The 11,929-nt window shown below is 39.5% G+C and overlaps 1 protein-coding gene across 3 annotated transcripts in view; it reads left to right on the forward strand.

Moving 5' to 3' along the window:
- Ccnb3 (cyclin B3) overlaps positions 1-8,425 on the forward strand; it is a 58,112-nt gene extending 49,687 nt beyond the window's left edge. For all 3 annotated transcript variants that reach the window (XM_015988836.3, XM_015988837.3, XM_006995410.4), the window contains 4 exons: positions 1,205-1,360; positions 2,444-2,593; positions 7,746-7,876; positions 8,113-8,425. In XM_015988836.3, coding sequence (XP_015844322.1) covers positions 1,205-1,360; positions 2,444-2,593; positions 7,746-7,876; positions 8,113-8,194 — 519 coding nt within the window. In that variant the 3' untranslated portion in view covers positions 8,195-8,425. The remainder of the gene's footprint in view (positions 1-1,204; positions 1,361-2,443; positions 2,594-7,745; positions 7,877-8,112) is intronic.
- Positions 8,426-11,929: the final 3,504 nt, after the last annotated feature.

An 11,929-nucleotide genomic window follows, 5' to 3' on the forward strand; every position in this document is an offset into this window, starting at 1 on the left:
TTCTGGAATTCAGCTTGGAACATCCTCAAAAATCTAAAAATAAGTGAACCATATGACCCATCTATACCACTCCTTGGCATATATCCAAAGTACTTGACATTCTTACTTTACAAATAATGTGATCAGCAACATATATTGTGTCTCTGTTAAAAATAGTTAGGAAATGGAAACAATCTAAACGTCTTTCAATAGATGAATGGATAATGAAAATATGGTATGTATACACAATGGAAGACTTTTCAGCTGTAAAGAAAAATGAAATCATGAAATTTGCAGGTAAATGGATGGGACTAGAAAATAGTATATTGAGTCAGGTAACCCAGAGCAAGAAAGATAAATGGCACATGTTCTCGGCTTTGCAAGTTTTAGCTCCGAATCTTCAACTGTGAGTATGTCCTGGAGTGACTGCAAAAGACAGGAAAGTAAAAACGGACCGTGGGAGGAGGGAGCTAGAGTGGGGAATATCGTGATACAGGGAGCTGTGGGAATGGGGTGATTGTGGAAGAAAGGAACGAGTGATCTAGGGATCTGTGAGCCTGATAAGCCATAGGGGAGGAGGAAGAAAGGGAGGGGGAGACAAAGAAGAGGGAAGAACAGTAAGGAGGTAAAGAGGAAATACGGTTGGAGTGGATGGTGAACTCTAGGTCAAGTAAAAACAAAGCATCATTCTATAGCCTCATGATTTTCCAAAACCAGTGTTCAACTTCCAGAGAACAGAGGATGGGAAGACACTCCCAGCACAGCACACTCGCACTCTCAGCTCCTCTGCATCCTACCATGCATATTTTCTCTATTTCTTGCCCATTTTTCTTTGGCCTCCTTCTGTTCCTTTCCCATAGCAGGCTTTAGATATCTCTATTCTGATTTCTGATTTTACCCATCAGGAGGGCACACTCCTGCTCTCAGATGCTGTGTCCTGTTAGGCTGCTTTTGGCATTGTAAAGGACCATAACATTTAGCCCCATCCTATGCCTGATGTTGATACAGTTTAGGGACAGGCAACTATTCTCACTTTGTTTTTTCTTTCTGTTGATCAATTCAAATGAACTAAAACTGACTCTCAGATCTGCCCTGAAAGTCTATGTCAGGAAATGTGGTGGACTCCTATTCAACCTTCTTTCACTTCTCTCCCCTTCTTCTTTTATCATAATTAGAGAAAAAAAGGATGCCTACATGAATGACTGTGTCTCCTTTTTATCCACAGGAATCCTATCCACCTTCTCTGCCAGAGTTCCTCTATATTTGTGAAGATCTTTATCAGCTGCGTGATATGGTTTCCTTGGAAATGAACATCCTGAAAACCCTCAACTTTGACATCAATATTCCTACTCCATATAATTTTCTGCGTAGATATGCTTCGGTAACGGGGAGGAGATATGCCTTAGTTATTTTGATTTCTGGATTAATTTTTCTATATCCAGAGTGGCTGACAGACTTCTTGGTTAAAGATTATTTATCAGATACTGGGGTGGGGAAAGTTATAAATTTCTGTGGTATACCTGTAAGATTTTAGGATAAGAGCAAAGTAGGGGAAAAAGTAAAATAGTCTTTGATCAGGAGAGGCTGCATAGATTTTGGGGAAATGTTCACAATATTCTTTTCCTTAGTTGAATATTGGTTATGGGGGAGATCACTTTCAATTATTCATTGTACCCTACAATTGTTTTATATATATATATTTTATGTGTGGTATAAGTTAAAATTTATTTTCAAACATAAGAAGGAAGAGAATGTTTTGGAACATGAAACATCTCCTAGAGTAGGACTATGTGCAGAATCACAGTTGGGAGACTTTGACCCTTCAAAGGATGATTACTACAGCAAAGAGAGTCAAAGGGCACATGCTTGGTAATTAGGAATCCTAAAGATGGCAAATCCCAATGCCAGTATCATAATCTTCTAGAGGGCCTACGTTTTTGAAGGCAGCGTAAGTGTTACAGCTCTGAGGGGAAGGCTTCCCCAGTGAAAGTGTTACAGCTCTGAAGGGAAAGTCAGGGGCCACACAACAAACCTCACACAAGAGATTTATTGGGAGGGAAAAATCCAGGAGGGTAGCTGCCTCTAATCAGGCTAGAAGCAGCAGAGAACTGAACAGAACACATGATTTATAGAGTGTTTCTTGGAGGCAGAGCTTTCCAGGGTGGGTATTGGTGGGTTTTCACGTCCAGAGCTTAGGCTTTTTACTCCAGTGTAGGGGCTGGGGCAGTTAAGAGTGTTCTGTGGGTAGAACCTGGCAGTTGGAGGTCCTTAAGGGAGGGGCCTGGCTATTTGCATGCCTCAAGGGGCTTACAGGCAGGAGTCTGTAAAAGAGGTCATGGTAGCAGAAGTACTTTGTTCAAGCAGAGTACCATGTGGACTAGGGATGAGATAACTTGAAAGGGATTCTTCTGCCTGGTACTGCTTTTCTGAATTGATTGTTAACCAGTCTTCTCATTTCCTTTAGTGTATCCATGCTAGCATGAAGACACTAACCTTGTCCCGCTTCATCTGTGAGATGACCCTGCAGGAATATGAATATGTCCAAGAGAGGCCTTCAAAACTAGCTGCAGCCTGCTTTCTCTTGGCCATCTACATGAGGAATCTCAACAATTGCGTAAATGGATGGGGTGGCTCAGTCACTAAGAGCATGATATTATAAGTTCAAATCACCAGCACTCATGTAAAAAGCTACACATGGCCATTTTTGATTGTGCCCCTAGTCTGTGGGTGGTGGTGGGGTGGGTATCAACACAAGAGAATCATTGAGAACTTGCTGGCTGTCAGCCTGGCTCTAGATTCAGTGAGAAACTCTGTCTCAAAGAATAAGGTGGACAGTGATAGAGCAAGACAACCTGACATGTTCCTCTGGCCTGTGTATGTATATACACAGGTACAGACATGCATACATACATGCGCACACACGAATGCACACACACTCCTCAAAACTACTTGGAGTAAATACTCATGATGGGTAGAGATGGGGTGAAATTTAGGACTGTGGGAAGTTCTTGTAGCAAAACTGCTGTTCCTGCAGTTATAGCTTCTTTAACAATTGTGTGGACAAGGTTTTCTACAGTGATTGCTTTCAAATATTTAGTTTTTCTTAGACACAAACTGTAACACTTTTTGTTTTAAAGAAAGCCTCCCAAAAAAGCCAAAATTGCAAAACAGACCAATGTGAAGTCACTCTGGTTGTCATAGGGGCTATGGTGGGCTCATTTCCTATCCTTTACCCCATTCCATTCCTGTCCCTTGCAGTCTCCTTAGCAGTACTGGCCTCTTAAGGATCTTGTTGGACTAGAGTTTGAGAAACACTGACCCAGAGACTATAGAATAGTGAAAGGATCTGTCGGTGTGTTTAACAGGGCATGTGTGTAGTACTATCATCTGAAGTAGAAAGCCTTCTATAATTAAAATTCATATTTGATACTTTCCTCAATTTTATAAAATATTGTAGAGAGAAGCAACTTTAGAGAACTTTGAATTCTTACTGATGTGTAATACATAATCAACCTAGAGACATTGTAGTAACAACACCATTGCCATTTCTAAGCCCTCTATATCTGGAAATTCTGAGCCACTTTTGATGAGCAAATCTCTGAATCCTGAGAAAATAGCACACAGAGTTGTACAAGCCTGGACCAATTGTATTTATTTTTTCCTAGCAGTTTCAGTATTTCAGCTTTCTGTTGATCTTTTGCATTCTAACTGGGATAAGATGAAATCTCAGAGTTGTGTTATTTGCATTTTCCTAATTACTAGGGATGCTGAACATTTTTTGAGGTGTGTCTTAGCCATGTTTTCTTCTTTTAAGAACTCTCTATTCAGGTCCTAAGTGCATTTTTTTGAATGGGTAATTTGTTTTTGACTGTTTTTTTCACTTCTTTACATATTCTGGATATTAATCTTCCATTAAATGTATAGCTGGCAAATATTCTCTCCCATTCTGTGGGCTTCCTCTTCTTCCAGGTGATTATTTCTTCAGCTGTGCAGAGCTTTTTAGGTTTTTGAAGTCCCACTTGTCGATTGTTGGCCTTAATTCTTGGGCAAATGGAGTCCTATTCAGGAAGTCCTTTCCTACACACTTATATCATGTAGGGTGCTGCCTATGTATTCTTCTAGAAGTTTCTGTGTTCTAGGATCCACATTTAGATCTTTGATCCATTTGGAGATAGCTTTTGGTCAAGGTGGTGGGTGGTGTTTTTCCTGGGGTTCCTAGATCCTGTCTGATCTTTGGTAAAGCCAAGATATGGAGCCCTGGGTGGCGGTGCAGTCTGGGATTGTTGGACAGGCTTAAAGGGGTTTAGTGAGTGGTAGGCAGTGTCTTACTGGAGTCCTTAGGACCACTCTGGCCTCTGGTAAATCTGCTGGGGCTGTGCAAATTTTCAGTTTTATTCCATTGTGGTCAGATAAGATACAAGAAGTGATTTCTGTCTTTTTGAAGTTTTAAAGACTTGTTTTGTGGCCTATTTCATAAAGAGGAGCTTCTGTGTGCTGCTAAGTAGAATGGATATTCTTTTGTGCTTGGGTGGAATATTCTGTAGATATCTGTATTTGATGTATGATGTCATTTATTTCTAATGATTTTCTGTTTAATTTTTGTCCAGATGACTACTCTATTGAAGAAGGTGGAATATTGAAGCCACATATTATTATTAGGTTGAAGTTAACCTGAATTTTTAAATCCAATAGTAATGTTTTAAATGAAATTGTGCACCTCAGAATTTGGTGCATATATTTTTAGGATAGTAATATCTTCATGGTTAACTGTTCCCTTGATTAGAATGAATTATCCCTCTTTATCTCTTCTGATTGCTTTTAGTATGGAGTCTGTTTTTTCAGCTGTTAGGATACTGATGTTTCTTTGATTTAAGGTCCAAGTTGAGTAGATTACTTTTGTCCATCTTTAAGGTGGTGATTATCTTTAAAGATAAGATGTGTTTCTTGAAAACAACAGATGAGTGGTTTTGGTTTCTTGTTCTATTCAGCAAGCCAGTGTCTTTTGATTGGAAAATCGAGGCCATTAATATTTACAGTTATTTTTTAAATGTGTGTGAGTTAATTGTGGTCATTGTGCTGCTGAATTTTGATATTGTTTGTGTTCTAAATGGTACTTTGTATCTTACTGATTATGGGTTTGTCTTTGTTTCCTTAGTTTCTTGACTATGCTAATTACCCTCTTCAGCCCAAAGTATTGCTTCCTATGTTTTCTTTACATTTGATTTGTTGAAAATAAAAATTTTAAGGTATTTATATCTTGGAAAGTCTGTCTTTTTCCTTCAACTATAGCAGATATTTTTGCTGGGTATATCAGTAAGGTTGGTCATGGTCTTTCTGGAATTGGAATGTATTACTCCAGGCTCTTCTGGTTTACAAATTTCCTTTGAGAAGTCAGCTGTTATTCTTATGGGTTTTCCTTTATATGTAACTTCAGATTTTGTTTTTATTTTCTTTGCGGCTTTTAATATTCTTTCTTTGTATTTTATACTTAGTGTTTAGCTATGATATACTGTAAGGATTTTCTTTTCTGGTGTTGTCTTTTTGGTGTTATGTATGCTTCTTGTATCTCTATGAGAATATATTTCCTCAGTTTGGGCGTGTTTTCTACTATGATATTGTTGAAGACCTGTTCTATGCTATTGATTTGATATTCTCCTTTATCTATACCTGTAATTCAAAGGTTTGATTTTTCATGTTGTTTCACATTAACTGTATCTTCCTTTCCTGTGTTCAAAATATTTTTTCACATTCCTTGCTTATTTGGTCTATATGTTCAACTTTATCTCAGAGTCCTAATATTTTATTTTCTGCTTTGTTCATTGTATTTCTGAGGCTTTCCTTTGAGTTTTCTAGTTGGTTTATTAGGTTTTTTTAATTCCATCTTCATTTCAGCTTGAGCCTTCTTCAGTATTTCTATGTCTTTGTTGAAGTCCACTTTCAAATCTTGGACTGTCTTTGTCATTTCTTTATGTTTTTGTTCTCTTGGCAATCACTTGGTGAAACATCTCAATGAAATCAGTATCTTTAAACTCTGGTTTGTTCTCTTAAACTCTGTGTCCTGGAGTTCTTCCACATAATTCTCAATAGCAAACATTTCTACATGATTGGTAAGTTTTGGAGGGAAATAATGGCTTTGTCTTTTATATTGTTTGCATTTTTTTTTTGCTATGAGATATGGTCATGTGGATTTCTTTTGCTAGTTCTATGTCTGATACAGACACAGCAGGTTAGGGAAGAATGGAAGATATGGGGGTGGGTTTGGCCTAGAGATTGGAAATGGCTTAGGTGGAATGAAGTTAGATGGACAGAGGGGACTGAGCTGTTTTGTTGGATGTGCATCCTGGTTCAAGCCTGGAGGATAGGGGTATATCTGGCTGGGTGGAAAGGTTGGATGAATATGCGAGGAGCCTGTGGTTTGGAGGGCAGTCAGGGCAGGTCCTGGTAAAAGCTTAGAGGTTGGTTTTGGAGCAGACAGGAGTGGACAAACTAAGCAGGGGCACTGGATGTTGGATCCAGGCTAGATCTGGAAGGTTGGGTAGGTTGTGTGGAGGGGCAGGTCAAGCAGATTCAGTATATTAGACCCTGGAGAAGTATATGCAGGATCTGTCTAGGTGGAGAGGTTGAAAGCCAAAACATAAATGTTTAGAAGGCATTTTGACATTGCATTTATTTAGCAAACAATAGTAGTAAGTTTCCCACTAGGGCCTTTAACCTCCCCAGCCATGGACTTTTGACCAGGGTTATAGTGGAGGCTTGTGGAGCCTCGAATTTAGTAGGAAACTAGTTGTTTACCTCTATAACAATCATGCACTAATATGACAGTAGGTACATCTTGACTGGTAGATCATCATTGTAGCATTCAGGGTCCTATACTGGGTGAGTCTATTGATAACTTTTCTTCCTGATTGACCTGTACACCTGATGGCACTAGGAAAGCTAGCCGACAGGAAGGAAGCTAGTAGTTCAGTTGCAACTCAATTTCTTTATTCAGCAGTAGGCTCTTACCGTCTAATTTTTGTGGGCAAAGCAAAAGCAATGGCAATAGCCTGTGTTGATTTGGAAGCATATGAGGCCTCCCTGACCAACAATTCATAGGGAGGATTTCCCACACCCAGCACTGGCATTTTTTGCTCACTAGCCTATGGCTTCTGGAAGCAGCATTATCCATTCATGCAGGATATCCCTGTTCAAACATTTTTATTATTTTAAAGTTAGCTCACAAAATAGTGGATTTCTATATGGCTCTTTCATAGATTATTTGTTTTGGTTAACTCATTCACATTTGCTTTTCTGCAACCCTCACTCTGTCCTCAGTTAAAGCTTTCTACCATCAGTATCCTCCTAGCTACTTTCATATCATGTGTTTCAGTATCCCACCCATACCCCAGAAGAGGCCATTTTAAAGCTCAGTCTTGAAAGACACATAGAATTTGTGAGAGGAGATATTGAATGTGGGCAAAGTAGTAACTGAAAACATGTGATGGTACTAAAGAAATGAGTATGGTGTGTTGGGAGTAAAATTCGAAAACTATTCCTTAGGTCTTTGGTGGATTTTAGCTTACATGAACACCTATAACTAGGGCTAACATATAAATAATAATACTTGGCCATAATCATCTTAGAAGTTTGCATTTCAAATTTATTCTTTCATTTTAAAGATTGATTTATTTATTACGTATACACTGATGTTTGGACTTGAGTAGCGTAGTTGGAGGTAAGGGTATACTTTAAATGATAGAAGTTACTGTTCATTCTTCTGTTTTCAGATTCCTTTACTGGAACACTACACTGATTATAAAGCTGCTGAGCTTCACACCTTGGTCAGGAAGCTAAACGAATCGCTGCTTTTCAGACCCCGTAGTTGCCTCAAGAATGTATATGAGAAGTATTCTGAAGAGTAAGCACCACACTACAGTTCAAGTTTAATTTATGCCCATTCATGAAAATCTTTAAAATAGCGGGCCTAGAAAAGCCTCACTTAAAAAAGGAGGATTCAGAAACTTTACACCTTCCTTGCTACTCTCCAGTTAGAGCCAGATAGGAACCCAGGGGGCTCTGGTGTGCTATTTCCTCTGTGGAACCTGCTTTGCTTTGGCTTATTTTTCTCTAAGCAGACTACATTTCCTTTTGCAGGGTCTTCTTTGAAGTCTCCAACATACCTCCTTTGGACAAGGACCGTTTAGAGGAGATTTTCAAGGGCGCGTTATTGAGCTGAGGACCTCTGACGGCAGCTGTCAGGACACATATACACATAGGCTGCACTTAATGCATTTATCTTATGCTCGAAGTTTTCCTTTTATAACTCGTCAGTTAATAGTTTTCCTGTTTGTATTTTCCTAAACTGATAGTGTTGTGAATACTTAAATGTTTTAAATTGTTTTTATGAAAGAAAAGAAACTGTCGTATTTGTTTAAAAAATTTAATAAAAAGGCAATGGTTACTAGAATGGCTTATTTCCCCTCTTATTGCTGAGGCACCCTATGTATAGTCAAGAAGGTTGTCTTCCAACCCAGTAAAGTCTGTTTCAGGATCTAACTTACCCCATGCCGGTCTGTCTTTAGAGTTTTTCTCCTTAGAGGAAGAGGGATTGAGCTTGGTGTGAACTGGTGAGTGAGTCTATAAAAGGATGATCCTGGAGAGTGGCACCCAGTTCAAGAAGGGCCCCTGATTCTCCTTCCCAGGCAGGCCTCAACAACTCAGAGCCAGAGCAACTAATAGGAAGATAGAGGAAATACTTATTAGTTCCAATCTCAGATTATTCCCTTTTGCTTTAATGGTGAAAGGCAGCTTTTTACAGTCTAAATTTGAAAACAAAAACAACTTGCAGAACACATTGAAATCTTTTCTGAACCTTATTGTCTACCAAAAGAAGACATTTCAAGTCATAATATCAATATTTTCCGTAAATGCAAGCACCAACCAGTTATACTATATATTTTTTTTCATGAAACTGCAGGACGTTGTTTTTTCTCTTGCCTTATTCTGAGGTGATGTGTATTGAAATAGTTATGTCATTTGCTAGGAAAGGAATTCAACATCTTTTATACCAAGAGCCGTTTTCTCAGTCCCATCTCTACAGCTTTCCCACAGTGTATCAAGTAATATCTGCCATAGCAGAAGAGTACTTGAACTCCCAAACTCTCATCTTTTTTTTTCTTTTTTGGTGGTACTGCGATTGGACCTAAAGTTTCATATAAGGTAGGTAAATATGCCACCATTGAACTACATTTCCAGCCCTTATTTTTATGGCTTGGTTGTCCTTTATTTAATCTTTGTTGATTTCATACATAGGTTTTTCTACTTTCCTCTCCTAGTCCCACTAGACATTTCCCAGCATATCCCCTCCCAACTTCATGTCCTCTCTCTGTTGTAACCCAATTAGTCCAGTTAGTCTTGCCTATTGCAATTTTGACTGTGGCAGCTCCACTTCGTGCAGGTTGTGTGCAGCTGCCATAAGTCCCTGGGTGTACTGGCCGTGTCATGTCCAGAAGATGACATTTCAAAGCACTCCTCTCCATCCTCTGGCTCTTCTATTTGTTTCACATTCTCTTCTGCAATATTCCCTGAGCCTTAAGAGGTTTTAAATAGATGTCCCCATTAGCGCTGAGCATTTTGCAGTCACTTATTCTTAGAACTTTGACCAGTTGTGAGTCACTGCATAAACTGCTATCCATGGCAGAAAGAAGCTTCTCTGACTAAGGTAAAGAACAACACTAATCTATTGTTATAACCATAAATTTTTAGAAGTCATTTTGACAACATATCCATTTAGCAAATCAACAGTATTAGGTTCTCCCTTAGGGGCTATGACTTCCTCACCCATGACTATTTGACTAGGTTTATAGTAGTAAGTATGAGTTCTCACCTATATCTCAGACCTCAAATTCAATCAGAAAGTAGTTGGTTATTCTGATAACAGTCATGCCACTATTGCACTAATGGGAACATATTAACTGGAAGGTTGATAATGCAGTACTCAGGGTTTACCAGTGAGTAATAGCATTGATGACTTTTCTAGTATGCATAGCATTGTCCAGGTGGTCTGCATATCATCTTCTAGCACTATGAAAGTTAAGTAGCAGAGAGGAAGTTTTCAGATCAATTCAGTATTATTTCTCTATGCCCTATAACTGAAATATGCTGTATCTTAAGCAATAAGGTCTCAACATCTCTTTATGGTAGGTAACCAAGAACAAGGCAAAACCTATATTGGTATGGATAGCTCTGGAGTCTCTCTGAACAATAACTCATAGATGTGCATCCCTTAGCTGGCACTGGGATTTTAATTTAATAATTTATGACTTCTGGGGCAAGCACTATCCATCAATACAGGGTACATGTGTTCCAAATTCCTTCATTTCATTATATTTTTAATTAGTTTTCACAGTAGTGTATTTTCATAAGAGGCTTTCATATATCCTTAGTTTAGTTAACCCAGCCCTACTTCCTAAATCTCCCTTATCCTGCCATCCCAATCTCCATTTAAACCTTTAACTCTTCAATATTACTCCCCTCAACTTTCATATCATGTGTGTTCTACTATCATGTCACTTCTTTTTTGACATTTAAATGATTTATTTTATTTTTACTAATTAAATTTACTTCATTTATTTTACCCCAACCAAAGTTTCCCCTCCCTCCTCTCCCAGTTTTTCCAATCACCTCCCTTTTACACCCTCCCAATCCACTCCTCCTCTATTTCTGATCAGAAAGGGGCAGACCTCCAAAGGATATCAACAAAGCATGGCATATCAAGTTGCAGTAGGACTAAGCTCCTCTCGTATTAATGTTGGGCAAGGCGACCCAGTATGGGGAATAGGGTCCCAAAAGCCAGCCAAAGCATTAGGGACAGCTCCTGCCCCCACTGCTGGGAGTCCCACAAGTAGACCAAGCTACACAGCTGTCACATATATGTGGAGGGCCTAGGTCAGTCCTATGCAGGCTCCTTGGATGTTAGTTCAGACTCTGTAAGCACCTATGAGCTCAGGTTAGTTGATTCTGTGGGTTTTCTTATGATGTCCTTGACATCTCTAGCTCATACAGTCCTTCCTTCCTCTCTTCACCAGGATTCCTTGAGCTCAGCATAATGGTTCGTTGTGAGTTTCTGCATCTTTTTCCATCAGTAGCTGGATGAAGTCTCTCTGATGACAACTGGGCTAGGCACCAATCTATGAGTATAGCAGAATATCATTAGGCATTGTTATATTCATATTTTTTCTCCAATCATGTATGGTTCTTTCCTAGGTCTGTGGGCTATCCAGCCTCTGGGTCCTGCCATTCCAGGCAGTGTCAGGAGTGGGGTCCCTCTTGTGGCATGGGTCTCAGGCTGGACCACTCACTGGTTGGCCACTCCCACAATCTGCACCATCCTAACTCCAGCACATCCCATAGGCAGGACAGACTGCAGGTTGAAGGTTTTGTGGCTGGGCTGGTGTCACAATCCCTCCACTGGAAGTCTTACCTGGTCACAGGAGATGGCCAATTCAGGCTACATATCTATTATTGCTAGGAGGCTTAGCTGGGGTCATCCTTGTAGATTCCTGGGAGTTTTCCTTGCACCAGGTTTCTACTTGACCCTGAAATGCCCTCCTTTCTAGTCATCTCTTACAGTACTCTTCTTCCCAGGTTTCTGAAAAAACTGCCATATTGATTTCCAAAGTGGCTGTGCAAGTAGGCACTCCCCACATGCAACAGAGGGAGTGTTCCCCTTGCTCCACATCCTCATGAGCATAAGCTGTCATTTGTGATTTTGATCTTAGCCATTCTGTTAGGTGTAAGATGGAATCTCAGAGTTGTTTGGATTTGCATTTCCCTGGTGGCTAAGGATGTTGAGCGTTTCTTTAAGTGTTTCTAGGCCGTTGGAGATTCCTCTGTTGAGAATTCTCTGTTTATATCTGTATCCCATTTTTTAATTCAATTATTTGGTTTGTTAATGTCTACTTTCTTGAGT

The sequence above is a fragment of the Peromyscus maniculatus genome, chromosome X, assembly GCF_049852395.1.
Source record: "Peromyscus maniculatus bairdii isolate BWxNUB_F1_BW_parent chromosome X, HU_Pman_BW_mat_3.1, whole genome shotgun sequence".
Taxonomy (NCBI): domain Eukaryota; kingdom Metazoa; phylum Chordata; class Mammalia; order Rodentia; family Cricetidae; genus Peromyscus; species Peromyscus maniculatus.